This window comes from Protopterus annectens, chromosome 6.part0, assembly GCF_019279795.1.
Source record: "Protopterus annectens isolate FY-2018-M chromosome 6.part0, PAN1.0, whole genome shotgun sequence".
In the NCBI taxonomy this organism is placed as follows: Eukaryota; Metazoa; Chordata; order Ceratodontiformes; family Protopteridae; genus Protopterus; species Protopterus annectens.
Window position 1 is genome coordinate 1594432244 of NC_056737.1, and position 17841 is coordinate 1594450084.

The 17841-nt window shown below is 40.6% G+C and overlaps 1 protein-coding gene across 3 annotated transcripts in view; it reads right to left on the reverse strand.

The window, feature by feature from the left end:
- The window catches only part of LOC122804867 (UDP-glucuronosyltransferase 1A1-like), an 879031-nt gene that overhangs the window by 94166 nt on the left and 767024 nt on the right, over positions 1-17841 (reverse strand). For all 3 annotated transcript variants that reach the window (XM_044075045.1, XM_044075044.1, XM_044075046.1), the window contains exon 4: positions 15236-15455. In XM_044075045.1, the coding sequence (XP_043930980.1) occupies positions 15236-15455 (220 nt within the window). The remainder of the gene's footprint in view (positions 1-15235; positions 15456-17841) is intronic.

The following is a 17841-nucleotide window of genomic DNA, read 5'->3' on the forward strand; positions in this document are numbered from 1 at the left end:
TCTTATGAATTTTAGGAATTGCATATATATGGGGATGCCTTGGTTCCTTGACTAAGAGGTTTTTAACATCACTACTTACAAAAAGCCCAAGCCTCTCCCCCTTCTCTAATAATTCACCAAGTTCATTATTATACTGTTTCAGCGGGTTATGATTTAATTTCTTATAAACATTTTCTCTTAACAACTCTTCAACGATGTTTATCATATTTTCCAATATCCATGACTACCCAATTCCCTCCTTTATCCGCTGGTCTCACAGCCACTCTGTATAACCCAGTTCTAAATTCTTTTAAGGCAAGCCATTCACTTTTTGAAAGATTATATACCCTATAATTTCTACAGAAAGCACTATATTCTCTTTCAATGCTTGCGCATACCACATGTTCAAAGACATTGATGGCTGTGGAATGTCTCAGAGGCATAAAGGTGCTGTCAGTGGGAAAATAAGGTACATCAATACGTACATAGCCCGCCCCAAACATTCCCTCACCTGGGATATTCCCATCACCATTTACATTTTCATTTTAATTTTCACAAACCATATCTATATCAACATCATAAATGCTTAGGTTTAATAATTCATCATCTTCTTCAGTAGTATTTGATACTTAATTACACACATTTAAATTTTGTTCTGAGAAATGTACCTTCAGATTAAGTTTGCGAACAAACTTCCTGATATCCAAAATAACATCCGCTAACATGGGTAGTTTTGTGGGTATAAATTTAGTGCCTTTGCGCAAAACATTTCAAATATCCTCTGATAATGAAAACTTAGAGAGGTTAATTACACTTAAATCATCATAGCGCAAAGGACAAAAAACCCTGCTGTTAACATCATCTACATCAGTGTCCATGACATTCAAATTATTGTCCAAATTATTGCCCAGTGTATTGTCATAAGCACAAACTGACCCCAATGAAGGGGAAGTAGTAAAAGTTCTTACTTTAAATTCTTGTGATAAAAAGACGACTTCCCCTGATTCTTCCGTGAGTGAGTTTGCATGTACAAGTTTGCCTTTTTGGTACCTTGATTATTTTTTCCAGTCTCCACCCTCTCAGGCGAACTTTCCATGCCAAAATCTTCAAAAGATACACTCTTCCAATTGCCGGTAGTCTCCATAGAAGAACATGACAAACCATTCTCACTCCTGGGCATGCACATCTTAGAATTCTGACGATAACGGCGCCCTTTACGTTGCCAAGTACACACTTCATTTTTTTCATAATCCCTCACGTCTCTGTTGAGTTTTCTTTCTTCCTCCCCAAAACATCATTCTCAACTTTATTAATCTTTTCATTTATGTTTTTAAATGCACCTTGAAAAACAATGGGAGGAGTTTTGTTCATAAGCTCTTCCTGCAACTCAACAATCTCTCTCTCTAACTTTTCAACAGTTGTATTATTTCTTTTAATCAAAATCTTAAGCCAATCCTGTGCGACCTGTCTCCATTCCAGAAGCAGGTCACCCTCATCATCACCAAAACCTCCAGTGGGCAGCCTATCAATGCGCAGCCCCCTCGGAGTGATGTTCATGGAAACATACTTTTCAAGCAATTTAGAGTCATAAAATACAGTCATCTCCTTCGACATCAAATGTTCTAACCGAACAAAATTTTCCGAATGTTAGTCAGTCGCGTTAACAGACTACAAATCCGATGCAGCAAATTTACGTTCTCTTTCCTTCACAAAATCAGTGGACAAAATATTTTCACCAACATGGTTTCCTTCTGCGTTGACAAGATCCATAATAAAAACACCAAATCACCAGTCAACTCACTCCAAACGAAAAATACACCAAAATTCAAAGCAGACAGGAACACTAAGACACACAGATGGTAAAAAAGACTTGAAAAAGTCCTGGTACCTCAGCTATTCACCTTCAATTGAACAAATCACCATATAAAAACCATCTCCTTATATATTCAACAAGCAAATCATTAATCAATTAATTAAGGTGAAAAACTTCATTTAAAGTGCAACATCTTAGCGTTCCTGTTGCTTTGAATTTTGGTGTATTTTTCAGCTCATACTGCCCCTGGTAGAGGATGCAGCAACATTGACCTGTGTTGACCACTTAAATGTGGGACTGTTGCTCATCCACAGATGTCAATCCCTGCATGGTGAGAGTCACACAGGCTGTAATCAACATGGAACTCAACATGTCACCCACACCCCCCACAAAGATAACCACCTTGCAAAACCTCTCCAAAGCTGACTTTGCAGCCATGAAGACAGAGATGGATGTCTTCACTGCACCCATGGCAGTGGGAAATAGCTGCATGACTGTGGAATCATACACATATGCACTGTACAAACAGGTACATGAATGCATGGTACTAGCCAGTACATGAATGTATGGTACTAGCCAGAGCCAACAGAACCAGACACTGCCCCTCAAACACTGGGAGACACTGTGATGGTCCCCTGCCATTACTAAAGTGTACATCAGAAGAAGGACACTGTTGCAGGGAAAGGTGGTGTCCCATGACTGTTGAACTCCCTTACTAGCCTCAAACACACCTTTGGATCCCTCATGGAATCCCCGACAGTCATCTATGGCAACAAAGATGCAGCAGACACTCATGACAGTCACAACAGCCATTGATAGTTACATCAACAATCTCCACAGCATTAAACACAAGTGCTGTGAGTTACTGCACAATGCTAATACATATCCTGAGACAACAGATATAGGCCACAGTCTTAGCAACACATTCAGTGCCAGCTTTACCCCTCACTCCCCCCACAAGTGAAGTGCTGAGTGAATGTGTTCACACATGCTGTATCCCATTTCCATTCTAGGTGTCTGTGTGTCACCATGATGTGGCCCTGCAGCAAGGCCATGGGGTATGGCAGTGTGGTAACACATCCACTATTTTATAGGCAGGGTACAGTATGTGCAAGGTAATCTCCGGTCTGTAACACAGTGATTGCATATGCCTCACAGATTATAGGGCTGAGGGTTGTACATAGGTATATGTTGATTTACATCATCTGTTGTAGAATAGAGAATGGTACATGTTCTGGTTTGGGCACACCTCCAATTGCTAATAACCACAGCAACAGGGGATATTCATCAACCAAACACACTGGGATTACTATTCACACACACACACACACACACACACACACACACACACACACACACACACACACACACACACACACACACACACACTTGCCAGTACTGAGATCCATAGGTTCAGTGCTTCATAGGTGTGTAGTAGGTGAATGGGCCTGAAGGCTCTACAAGGCTAGCCCAAAGGAATACCCTGGCATCAGGCCACATGAAAATAGTCCCCAGTGTGGCTCAGGAGTATAGTCACTGGAGTGGTCCCCAGGGGTGTGTAATGTATTCCCCATCCACTCATCCAGATTTCTATTGTGGGTGGTCAGTGATGTCCACTGCTTCCCATGTATGTGATTTATATTCCATAATACGGACAGTGGCTGGGTTGTGCACATGTCCCACATGCATGTTCTTTGAAGTATGTAAGTGTGCCTGAGGTCTCTGGGGCATGTTGTGTGGACAGATTGGTATCTTCTGATGTAGCATTCCTGACCTCATTTGGTGAGACCTGGCTATGTAACTGAGGTACTGATTGCACCTACATTGACAGTATGATATGGGTGATCGCATCTGTCCACACATGGCATGTGTATAAGGCATGGTATTCCCTTTGTGGGGTACATTTGCAGACTCTACAGTTGTTGCAGACGTCCAGTGAGGAACATGGCAAAATGGCCACTGTACACATTGATTGGGCTACTGAGGGGATGGAACAGGGTGCCATGTCCTTTTACTTGCTGGATAACACACACACAGTCAGTAGATGTAACACATCAAAGTACTGTCTGATGTCAGTGGCACTGTTGTGGTCAACAGGCATCTAGTCCACTGCAATCATACCATGGGTACTATCTGTGAGGCAATATACAGGGGAACTACCGATGTGTACGATTCATGGGTGGAGAGTTGTCTCTGAGTATTAGAAGGGTTGCCTATATTGTTCACTAATCCATACTGTCACGTAGTCATTGCACATGGCACTAGACATTTAGGGGGTGGACTGTCTACTCCACCCTCTATGGTGTTTGACAACTGTTGGACTTGTAATGTGGACATTGGGACATATACTAGTTCCTCAGCATAATAATTTAGCAAAACCCACCCCCCAATGGATCCTGTTATTACACAATCACACCAACCCCCACACAGGGGACTGATGACAGACACACACACACACACACACACACACTTACCAGTACTGAGTTTTGAACCCCTACCTAGCTATGTATTGCTACTACAGTGTTAAGCATTTATCGCACATGCCACAGAGCTTATACAATGTATGTTGTCCGAAGGTACTTCTAAGGTGAAGAACATAACCAGCCCTTGTAAATACTGGCATTGGGTGATGTAGTAGGTGAGAGATTCCACAAAATATTTTACCCTACACACATTTACATTTCCCAGGAGTGAGGTTCAAACCTCTATATAACTATCCTTTCTGACCATATGGTATGGGTTTAGGGTTGCCAACAGGTACTTCTAAGGTTAATGATATCTGCAGGACTGCTAAAATCAGGCACTGAGATGTGTACTGGGTGTAAATGGGGCCAAAATATGTACACACATAAACACTTCCCAAGAATGAGATTCAAACTCTTACCTATGTAGATATTGCTACTACATTGTTCCACATTTATTACATGTGCCACGGAGCTTACATGTTGAAAAGCTGAACAAAGTTATCTTTGAAGGTGAGTGACATCAGCAGCAGTGCTAAAGGAGGGGTAAGGGAAGTGTTGTAAGTGTGAATATCCACAAAATCTGGTCTCTCCAAAGATACACACACTCTCTCACACAAACACTCATATTTACACAGTTGCCAGGGTCAGTAATGGGACTCCTAACTAACTAGTTTGCTACACTATAGTATTACACAGTTATTGCAAGCACCATGCAGCTTATATGTTGGAGAGTTGTGCAAAGGTATCTTTGAAGGTGAGTGACATCAGCAGCAGTGCTATAAATGGGGTAAGGGAAGTGTTGTAATTGTGAATGATCACAAAATCAGGTGTCTACAAGAATACACACACTCTCTCACACAAACAATCACATTTACACAGTTGCCAGGACTGGAACTCCTACCTAACTAGCTTGCTACGCTATAGTATTACACGGTTATCGCAAGCGCTATGAAGCTTATATATTTGAGAGCTGTCCAAAGGTATCTTTGAAGGTGAGTGACATCAGCAGTGCTGAAGGAGGGGTAAGGGAAGTTTAGTGAGTGTGAATGGCCTCAACGACATTCATCTAGAAACACACATACACACACACACACACACACACACACACACACACACACACACACACACACACACACACTCACACACAACTTTACATTTGACAGGACTGATATTACAACTGCTACAAGCACCACTGAGACTATAGGGCTGAGGACTAACCAAAGGTATTTCTACAGTGAATGACATCAGCACATCATGTGATATAGGCCAATGGAATGTGTAGTGGGTGGGACAGGCCTCATAATGGGATTCTCTCTGTCGCTGTATGTCTTTCTCTTCCCCACGTCTGTGTGTGTGTATGTTTAACACATTATATTATGTTGACCTTAGATATGTGTGAGTATTCCTATCCAGTGTGTGTGTGTGTGTGTGTGTGTGTGTGTGTGTGTGTGTGTGTGTGTGTGTGTGTGTGTGTGTGTGAAGTATCAATGGTGTACAATTTGGTGTGTGTGCACAGACAGCTGTGAATAACCGATATCTGTAGTCCACTGTGTTGTGAGACATGGGCTTTATTTCTTTAAGTGTAGGAGCATGACCAGTATGACCTTCTATATTGAGTGTGTGCATCTATTCCAGGGAGGGTTGGACTCCAGTTCAGGGTTTTGTGTGTTACGGCTATACCTAGCAAACTGTTTCTGTAGGATATCTGTAGATAGGTTGCCAATATGGAGACACGATGGGCTTAACATACGGGGGGGGATACTGTAACTATTGCTGTCTGTGCTGCTTGTGTGACATTTTTGGTTGTAGTATAGATTTTAAGACATATGTACTGTTTTACACTGTGATATGTCATGTCATCAACTACTAACAGTCATCATTCTTTGCTCACAGTTATTTACCGGGAAATACAAGATGAATGAAGCTGAGACCAATATTGTGAGGCATATAGACTACACATTCTGGCACACACCTGTCATTGTGGAGGGGTAGCTACAGACAATAGACTGGTTCTGTGTAAATGGTCCTGCACCTTGTTAGTATGCTGGCTGGGGTTCCCCTCCTTGTGCTTTTCTCAACTGTATGGAATGGCCATATCCTGCTGGGGCCATACCTCTCAGCTGTACAGATACACCCAGGTTATCCAGTGGCAGGACTCATATATCTGATCAGTTTACCTTCCCATTGTAGTTTACAAACAGTTGTGTGGCTATTCATTCATGGATTTGCAGTCGGGAGTAGTGTGGGCGGACATTAGAGTTTCAGACTTCACACACTCCATGACATCCATGCTTCTACACCCCCCCTCTATTATTCTCTCCTCCACCTAACATTATGTAAGCAATATTTCAGAGGTATCCCTACAGTTGGGCCTTTATCCCAGTAGTATTTATAGCCTGATCCACAGTCCTTGTAGTAGGACATGGGGAGGCATGCTACTGGTATTTGTCAACATGGGCTTGCTTTTGTTTTCTGCTTACTGCTTACTGTGTTAGGTTGTTAGTTGGGACCCCCTGACATTACATACATTGGCACTATGGGTGAGGCATGGGCCTTTGCCAGAGGACTGTAGGCCATTTGGGAGTGCTGCAGGCCATCTGTTACTGTATTTCTACATGAGATTGTGGGGGGGGGGTGCACACCTGCTGACTTTAACATTTAAAATAACTGTACTGGTATTTTGGTTACTCTGTTGGCTTCCATTTCATAATTTATTGTGACCTATCATGCAGACAGGAGGCATTTTAGTAGAGTACACATGTTAGATCTTAATGGCATATATTTCAGTTTCAGACTTCTTACCCTTCAGAACTAGAATGCACCTGCCAGACCTGTTGTAGTATGTCTGTGTAGGTCTGGTGGGGGGCTGTTCACCATTGTCATCATTTGAGGGCCTTAGCCAGGCCTTTCTTCATGGTCATTTACACCTGTCCTGCTGGGTGAGGCTGGTGGTGGGTATGTGACCCTCATAGACATCCATGTGTGTGACCTATTGACACCCACAGTTCTTTGGGCCATCACATGTACTGCAGTGGAGGTTGTTACCTTTGGTAGTTCTGCCTAGTATGTTGACACCAGTATTTGTTATGAATTTTCTGCTGTCCCATATAGCTGTCTGCTACTTTCCCATTCAGCCACCCAGTTCCCGTGCATGCTTGCATCCATATCATACATACAAGTATGAGAACATACTACTCCATTCAGTAATTGATAGGAGGGTGACTTACCTTGTTGCTGGGCTAGTATTGAGGACATTGCTGGAGGGCTGACTATGCTGGATCCACATAGTACACTCCTTATACATGGTAAAGCTCAGGTAGTGTCATGTTTGGCATCCCTTTTACTGTATGTGCGAGTCGGAGAGAGGTATCAGTCTCTGGGTCCCTACAGTGTCAGTGTGTGTGCTATGCATTGCCTCTTTGCCAAGTCCTGGGCATACTGTGCATGCCTCCTTCTGCCTACAGGAGCAGGCTCAGGATGATCCTCCTCTGAGTCGCTCTGTGCCTGTACTAGGCTTGGCAATGGTGGGGGGCTGTGTGGCCCTGCCCCGCACTTTTCCTGCTGCAGCTGTTTCTGCAGGATCATATTGTGTAGCATGGCACATACTATGAACATTTGTGTACATGTAGCTGGAGAGTACTGCAAGGCTCCACCGGATATGTCAAGGGAGTAGAACCTTGACTTGAGCATCCCAAACACATGCTCTACAATGATCCTGGAATGCATGTGCCTCATTATGGTGTTCTTGTCCAGGTGTGTGTGTGTGTGTGTGTGTGTGTGTGTGTGTGTGTGTGTGTGTGTGTGTGTGTGTGTGTGTGTGTGTGTGTGTGTGTGCATTTCTGATGGGTGTCATCAGCCATGGCTCCAGTGCATAGCCAGCATCCTCCACTAGATGGCCATTTGGGATGTCCCCACAGCAAATGCCTGATACCGCTGAGAGCAATGCCAGATGTGGGAGTCGTGATAGCTTCCAGGGCTGCCAGCACACACATTCATGATAATTCCCTGGGCATCGCCCATGACCTGGCAGTTGATGGAGGGGAAGTCCTTGCGGTTTATGTAGATCCTGCCCCCCTCACTAGGTAGTGCTTTGATGTGGATGTGCATGTAGTCTACAGCACCAACTACCTCAGGGTATTCTGCTATATGGTGGAAGAGACGCATATGTCTGGTCAGCACCTCACGGTCTGTGGGGAAATATATGTGCTCATTGGCATGTTGTGTCATGGCATCCAGGAACTGTTAGAGTACCCTGGATGCTGATGCCTGTGAGACCCCCATGATATCCCCAGTTGGTCTTTGGAAGTTACCTGTTGCTAGTATTCTTATGCCTAGACATACCTTGGTATCCACTGGGATGGGTTCCCCTCTATTAGTTCTGTGTGTGAGGCATGGCTGGCACAGCTCAATGACTTGCTGTAGAATGTCCCTGTCCACCCTATAGTGCTCTACTATCTCCAGTTCATGTAGCCCCTGGTAGGTTACCCTGGATCTGTACAATCTTCTCCTCCTCCTCACTGTGAGTCAGTTGTCAGCATTCTCCTCCTCACCACCCTCAGTTACTAGCACACATTGATGGAGTAAAGCAGCAACAGCCTCTAACATTTTTAGTTAGTGTTGCCGGTTAAAAATCCCCTACCTGTGTAAACCAGTGGTGTAGACTTTGTGGGAAAAAACAGTCTGTAGGGTGTTTGCATAGTTTATATTAATGTGCTGGGCTGCTGCATGTGTAATTGGCTGATTCTGATACATTCCACCTGCCAGCTATGCTAGTTCTCCTTGATTGCCTTCCTAGTGCTGTTTCCCCTTCCCAGTTCCTCCCTATTTAAGCCCTGAGGCATGCTGCACATATCCAGTGTTCAAATGTAAACAGCACTGCCATTTCCTCTTTTTTTTTTTTTTTTTGTTTAAATCCCAGTGTGTGCCGCACACAAACGTTTAGGCTATATACACGGTGCTCAGGCACATCTGACACACACCCTTCCTTGGCTGTGCTTAGCTAAGGACAAACATGGGCCACAGAGCTCCAATGAGCTTACAGGAAGCATGACACATCCCCTTATGAAGTCATTCAGCTCTTACACTTGCACTGTTGTATTGCACCTACACGGTTAGGTACCAGCTGACACTTTGAAGAAATTTGTGATTCAGTATAACTCCCCTCATTTGCATACCCCAGCATGTAGGTCATTAGTTACTGCACTTAAACGGACCCTTTCCCCTTGACAACCAGTGCTCCCTGGTATTGTTTACATTCTGCATGCCACTGACTATAACGGCAAAAAGCAGAATTAACTTAAAACTGACTTTTCTCCTTTTTTTTTTTTTTTTTTTTTTTTTTTGATATGATCCAGTTTGCGTGCCGCTGCCCTAAGCTTAAATGGCCGAGATCAGCCAAAAAAAAGTTTAAATTAAAAAAAAAAAATAAACTGTTTTTAATGCCAATGGCCTTATATTTGGCCATTGGCATATGTATTAAACACAATACATGCTTTTACACAAGCTGCCATGCCTCCGTTTTGTCAGATGCAGAAATGTATTCGGGTACTAGCCGAATACATTTCTGCACTGACACTGTTCTAGCACAGAGACCTGGCAGCTTGGTGGATCGCAAAATCACCTCATTTGCATGGTTTTCACCAGCAAATGAGGGTATTTGCATATTTGCCAGTTTTCCATGCTAGAACAGTGAAGGGCCGTTCGTGCATGTGAAAACGGCACTTTCCTGGATCGCTCAGCGACCATTTTCATTGCAGGAGCTCCTGCATGGAAAATCAGCCTTCATGAATCCTGGGGTAGGTCAGTTAGAGGAGCATGTTCCTCAGTGGAGTACAAGCATGAATAAGCAAAACCCAAGTCCAGCTTTATTGTTAACTATCACAATTGTGGTGCAAATCATGAGTCTAAGAGAGAGAAATGCTTAGCATTTGGTCAGCAATGTCACAAGTGTAAAAAATGGAACCATTTTCAAAAGTTTTTCAAATCAAGTAAACCTCATACAGTTGCAAAGAAAAGTCACACAAAAAAGCAAGTTGATCAAGTAAAGACGCAACAGTCAGCTTTCTATGTAGATGGTGTATCAGTACTTGGTGAAAGAGTTGTTGCAGTGAATTTATTGGCAAAGAGTGAAGTGTGTTGTACTGTCCGGATCAATGGTAAATCCACAGAGCTTAAAGTAGACACTGGTTCAAAGTTTAATGTTGTATCAGCAGACACATTTGCTAAAGTGAGAACTAATGAACAACTTAATGTGGCCAGTAGTACGAAACTTGTTGCTTATGGAGGTGAAGAAATTCAAACCGAAGGCTTAGTGATGCTTTCCTGGTATTTGGCCAAGAACTGTTACAACTTGTTATTCTATGTAGTCCAAATACCAGTACAGTCATTATTGTGTCTCAAAGATAGCTTGAGAATAAATCTGTTTTCTTTTTCCAAAGAAGTTCATCACATAAGTGCATCTCTTAGTTTCAATTGACTATTTGGGCAAACTTTCAGTTGTGTACTCCATGAAGTTAAACTCAGAGGTCACTCCAGTAGTTAGACCTGCAATAAGAGTTCCGGTAGCTATGCAGGATAAAGTCAAGACTGAGATGGATAAAATGGTGCAGCAAGGTGTAATTTGTCCAGCTACAGAACCAACTGAATGGGTGTCGTCTATGGTAGCAGCTCACAAAAAAGGCTTAGACGAAATCAGAATATGTATTGGCCCAAGAGATTTGAACAAAGCATTGAAGAGACCATATCATCCAATGCACACAGTTGAAGAGGATGCAGCCCTAATACCGAATGCAGGTTCATATTAAAAACATGAATGTTTACTTACCCAAACACCTAAACACCGACACGTCTTCATCGAACCACGAAAACATCGACTGTCCTGAAGCGCGAAATCAGAAACATCGAATTGTCATAGTTGGCCCTTCTGCGGTATAGCTCCGCAAGGTAAGTGTGCGATAGTTACGGACCATAGGGTTAGAGTGCGGGTTAAGGTAAGTGCATGGATGGTAATGTATGTTAGATGTAGTGTAGGGTTAGAAGTAGGGTTTAGTTTAGGGTTAGAAGTAGGGTTTTGGTTAGTGTATGTATGTGGTTTATTTAGTTTGTTTGTATACGTAGTATGTAGCGGGCGGTGGGATGGGACAAGTATAACATTTTGAGTTTTTGAATTTCGCGGTTTAGGGCATTAGGTGTATTTGTAGTTCGCGGAATATGTGTTCGGGTAAGTAAACGTTTGTGTTTTTAATATGAACTCCCAAATGCCATTGTCTTTTCTGTCTTGGATGCAAAAAGTTAATTTTGGCAAGTGATGCTTGATCGCAAATCCTCATTACTAACCACTTTTGGTACACTGTTTGGCAGATACAGATTCCTAGGGATGCCATTTGGAATAAATTCTGCAAGTGAAGTCTTTCAGCAGGCAATGGAACTAATTTTTTTGGGTTATCCCATAATAGTAGATGATTTATTGGTTGGAGGCAATGGTGAAGCAGAGCATGACAGAAAAGAAACCTAAAGAGGGTTCTAGACAGAGCATGTGATGTAAACTTGAAGATCTATCCTCTGAAGTGTAAATTCAGGCTACCAGAAGTTACATATGTAGGTCATTTATTTATCAGTACTGGCTTGAGACCAGACCCGACCAAGCAATTAGCTATCCTTGAAATGTCAGCACCAGGCCATATTCAAGCTCTACTGGATTTCCTAGGCATGGTCAACTATTTAGGCAAGATTATATCAGACTTCAGTGAGTTGACTCACAAAAATGTTGCACAGTCATCCTTAGAACATCACCAGAAGGCATTTGAAGACTTTAAGCATAAAATTGCCACCCCACCTACATTAGGATACTATGATGTGAATAAACCAGTCATTCTTTCCTATGATGCTTCAAAATTTGGTCTTGGTGCAGCTATACTTCAAGAGGACAGACCAATAGCCTGAGCATATAGAACACTTACCAAACTGAGATGCAGTATGCTCAGATTGAGAAAGAACGTTTGGCAATAGTATTTGCATGTTCCAAGTTTCATGATTATATTTATAGTTCAGCTATTTAGATTGAAGCTGACCACCAACCTTTAGTTACTATTCTAAAGAAGCCTATGCATTCAGCTCCAGCGAGATTTTGAAGAATGATGCTCAAATTGTAGAAGTACAACTTCAAAATGGTCTATACGAAAGGCAAGCTACTCTGTCTGGATGATACCTTATCCACATCACTTAGAGATATGACGGAACAGCTTGAAGCAGAGAATTTTGACTTTGATGTAATGGCAGTGCATCATTTTTCTACCACTAAGCTTGATGGCTTGATGAGTTAGGAGAGCATACAAAGGCTGATCCAATTTTGCAAATGCTCAACCACTACATTAATGTTGGATGGCCATCAAACAATCTGTTGTACCACCTAAAGTGCAAACCTATTTTCCTTACAGAGATGAAATATTGACGGAAGATGGCATTATTTTCAATGGTCCTAAAATTGTTGTTTCTGCTTCCTTACAACAAGAATATATCCAGATTTTGCATTGTGGTTACCCAGGTTCCACATCCTCTAAGGGAAAAGTGAGAGAATTAGTATTTTGGCCTTCATTAATGAAAGACATTGATAAAATACTTTCTTCTTGTTCAGTATGCAATAGTACTAGACCACATTTGCAAAGAGAACCACTTCAGCTAAGTTAAGTTCCTGAACTACCTTGGTCAGCAGTAGCCACTGCTATCTTCAAGTGGAACACTCAACACTACTTAGTATTGGTAGACTCTTATTCAAAATTGGTTTGAGATTGATCTACTACCTAACCTAACATCCACTGCTGTTATTACTCAGTTGAACTGTCATTTCTCAGCCCATGGTAGTCCACACAAAGTTATTTCTGACAATGGTATTCAAGTTACTAGTCAGTTGTTTCAGAAATTTGCAAGAGAATGTGACTTTTTACATGTTACTAGCAGTCCTGAATATCAACAGTCAAATGATCTAGCTTAATGTGCAGTGGAAAGTGCAAAGTAATTACTTGAAAGGTCAAACCGTGACAATACCAATGTCTTTTTGAATTTACTTAATCTCAGAAACATACTCCATGAAGATATTCTTGGCTCACCTACTCAAAGACTTCTTTCCAAGCAAACCAGAATGACTCTACATCTTAGTTCCAGTTTATTGAGGCTTAAAGCTAAGAACAACAGAACCATAAAGGCTCAACTATTCATGAAGTGTTCAATCCAGAAGTCCAGTTATGATAAATCAAGCAGATTTCTTTGTCCGTTGAGGGAAGGAGAGACAGTGAGAATACATACGGTGAAAGGTTTCGACCGGATTGGTCAAGTTACAGGAATATGTGCTAAGCCGAGATACTACCATGTAGAATCCAAGGGTATGGAGTACAGGAAAAATCATAGGCATCTACTTCCTGTACTAGAATCATCATCACAACATTGCTTCAGTGACACAGAGTCTAGATCTCAGAGTGAACCAAATGTTTTTCCCATTCCAGACTATGTTCCTACCTCTGATTTAATTCCTGAAGATGTTCCAAACAGTTCTAAGATCGAACATTTTCAGAGACAGCTCCAGTTGCTCAGCCCAATTCCCAGTTTTATGTCACACGATATGAACAAGTATCCAGGCCCGGTGTGAAATATGCAGCAACATGGACTTACCTGTGTATAAATGTACCTTATCTTGTGTAAATGCATGATAGAGAACTGTCTGTGATATCTGCATGTCAAAAAGATTCATAACATTGCATGTTTCATTTTTTCAAGAGGGAGGCTGTAGATCAGAGTGCACGTGCTATGTGCTGTATCTTTAAGAAGCACGTCAAAGACTGAGCGTGCACGTATAAATGTTAAGCACGTGCCATTCCTAGTGCCATTTTGAGAGTGTAGCCAAAGAGTAAGCATGTATGATTACAGCAGTTTGTATATAAGTTACTTAAGTTACAGTCAGTTATCTTCTATCATAATGTGTTTGTATAAAATAAAGCTGCCTGAACAGAACCCACAAAGACTCTTCTTTTGTGTCCAAAGTAGAAGAGCAACAGTATACCTTCTTTAAAAGACTTAAAAGTACTCCAGGCATTGTGATGTTATTTTCCAGATAGGAATCCTGTCACTCTAAACTGAAAATAACATTTGATCATACAATATTTTCCTTAGTATCTGCAAAACAGTAGCTACTGAACTCAATGATTGCTAGGTGACATAGATTTAGAGGTTCAGCTGTAGCCTCAGAAAAAGATATGCAATGTGAGTCCATCGAAATAAAAACTTGACAAAGCCTCTCTTAAAAGGCCATTATCTTTGCAACTTTCCGACCAACGAATATGAAAATCAGAATGCTTGTCATCCAAGTTACAAAACGGGCTGGTTCTACTTTTTGACTAAGACTTCCAAAAGTGTTAAACCATAAGATCTAACCTAAATGCTGAAATAACTGATGGAGCTTAACAGGATTTCACTATTATGAAAAGAAGTGAAAACAGCCAGACAGTTAAATTGATAGGAAGGGAAACAGGGAAACAGGCAGACAGAAAATGGATGGATATGTAGACAGAGAGAGAGAGAGAGAGACTGACAGACAGGCAGAGTTGAAAGAGAAATTATACTAAACAACACTTGAAATGATCTAAAGAAATACATGAACTTTGTAATGCTTGACAATGACTGAATAGCTTTTAAGTAATACATAACACATTTGCAACTCAAAATATGGCAATATGGCTTGTTTTCATTTATATAAATGCATGATTCCTATGTCATAAGTAATAATTTAATAAAGATATTCCTTGTTTAAAAAATAAAGAAATGCATGTCAAAAAAGAGGTTAAGGAGAAAATGAAACAGTATTTCTAAATTTTAAAATACTGCAAAAAAAAGTGGTCTATATTGATGAATTTGCATACTGTTATCATTCTAGAGCTTAAAGAAATATTAGTACTGAGCTTGCATCATTAATAACAGCATTAGTACTGACCTTGTATCATTAATGACAGTTTCTAAGGCTTCCAATAGCTTCTGAGAAGTCAAATCAGGTAAGTTGAGGATAACCCCAACACCATGCCTCTCCATACGCTTAACATTGCTGGCTTGATCCCCGAAGAGTGGCATCATAATCATGGGAACTCCACTGCATATTGCTTCATATAGCCCATGTGTCCCTCCATGTGTAATAAACACTCGTGTCTTGGAATGAGCTGGTTAGAAAAAGTTATGTAGAGAAATTATACAGTTAATATTAATGGTGCTATAACAAACCATTGCAAAAATTACACTTTTTGTAACTGTTATTGTAACATTGTTACCCCCATTGTATTTACATTAATCCAACAATAGTTTTTAATCCCGCCCGCTAAAGAGTAATGTCGGTTCAGTTCCTGCTCCGTAAAAGCAGCAAATGTGTTATTGGCTTCCATGTTAAAAAGTGTGTTTGCTTCACATATGGAATTGAAAGGCATATGACTGTAGTAGATATGGACAATTACTAGTACCTTCTAGGAACAGTTAGCATACATCCCCCATATATAAAGTATACAGAGGATTTAGGAAGAGAATGGAGACTAGACTATAAATGTGCATATGTTGTAAAAACTTGAAATACCCAACTCAAGGTAATGCATTTCTCTAAATGTTGCAGAAAGATAATGAAGAATGCTAGAAGTCATTCAGTGCTGTATCTGCAACATGGCCATTTTCACATGCCATCTGAGTATTACAGCAATATCCCACGTATATACAAAGACTTCTAGATTCTTAAACAAGATTATAGGATTGCAAGGATGTCTAATACATAAAATACATCTTTATGGCCACTATTCAAAGCTGATGCTTGGTATAATTTCTTTAAATGCTTAGGTTTTAACATTGGCAGGAATGGACCCCTTTCCTAAGTCAGGGCATAATTAAAGTTCATGAAATCAGTTTTGCTTCCATCTTTGACATTTGATAAGAGTGCTCTTCTCAGCACCTGCAATGTACCTAGAATTGCCCCTTTTTGTAGTTCATAAGGGGTTATTTTTTATCAGCAGCATATTTAGATATGTTTGAAGATTCTTTTTTATCAGTCCAGTTGCTCCTACTACACTTGGAACTTTTTGTGTATCCTTATTCCACATTGCTCTAGTTACTATTCGCAAGTCCTGATATTTTACAAATGTATGTCTTTTAGTTCATAAGACACTGTAGTCACTGGGTGTAGCAATTTCAATAGTCAAAGCTATTTCTTTTTCTCTTGAACTAAAATACCCAGTCAGTTTGCTTCTACCTTCTTAGCAGCTGGTATGGGGTGGTCCCATATAATCATTACTTCATCAGTTTCAACAGTCCTTTGCAGTTCATGTTTCCAATATCTCTCAGCTGCCTCTATGTTAAAATGTTTACAAAGTCTCCAGTGTAACAACCTTGCCACATTGTTATGTCTTTCAGTATACAAACCTTCATCCATGAGTGTGTCACACCCTGCAACAAGATGTGAACTCTTTCTGGTTCTTTACTGCAAAACCTACAATTGTCTGTCTCTCCTACCTTTTCTAACAATTTTATGAACCATCTAGTACGTAATCTACTATCTTGTGCTGCTAATATTAACCATTCATCTTTTAGTTTAAATTCACTATATCTAAGCCATTAGCACAAAAATTCTTGGTCAACATGCAGCTGTTCCAGCAGATCTCTATACTTCTTGCTATAATTGTGAATCTTCTATTTATCATTTTTTTCCTGAGTCCATTATTTGTTTTATTTATTTTATTTTTTTGTACTTTCTGTTGCCACCTGATTTTTTATCCACATTGAGTTGGATTTCCATGCTTGCTTATTTTCCTAAAGACTTCTGCTGACCTTAGCAAAGGGGTCATCCTGGACTTATTTTGTTCATGTTTTACAACTTTTAATATGTTTGAATCTGATGACGTCAGTAAAAAAGTATGCAATCCCACAATCACCAACCTATATGTATAGTCAATTTCAAGGAGCCCCATGCCTCCACCAGATGGAGGGATATATAATTTTGGCAAACAGTGGCTCTTGTATATCACTTGATGGGCATGGAGCAATTTTCTTGTTTTTCTGTCATGTTTATCCAGCTCTTTTTGTGACCAGTCAATTACTCCAAAGCTATATGTTAAAACAAGACGTGCAAGTTGATTTATAGCTTGAACTTTATTCCTAGATGTCAAAGCAGTTTTTAGTATTAATTTTAGTGTTCTAAAATATTCCTTAATGAGTTTTATTCTACTTTTTTCATGCTGTATCACTGCTCCTCATCTATTCCAAGATATTTGTACACACCTTCTTGTTCCAAATATTTTATATCACATTCCTTCCCAAGATTTATATTTTCTTATGTCTTCAATTTTCTTCTTTCATATGTTACTTTTACACATTTTTCAAGACAAAATGAAATTCCTATGTCATCTTTGAAGGTTTTAACCACTTGTTGTTGTGTTGCTCTTTCAGGTGTTTATCTGATGAACTATACAATTTTAGGTCATCCATAAAAAGTAGATGCGATATCCACTCACTTGAGGATTTTCTTGTAGTCAGACTGAATCTATGACCTATGCTTTTGAGTAAATAACTCAA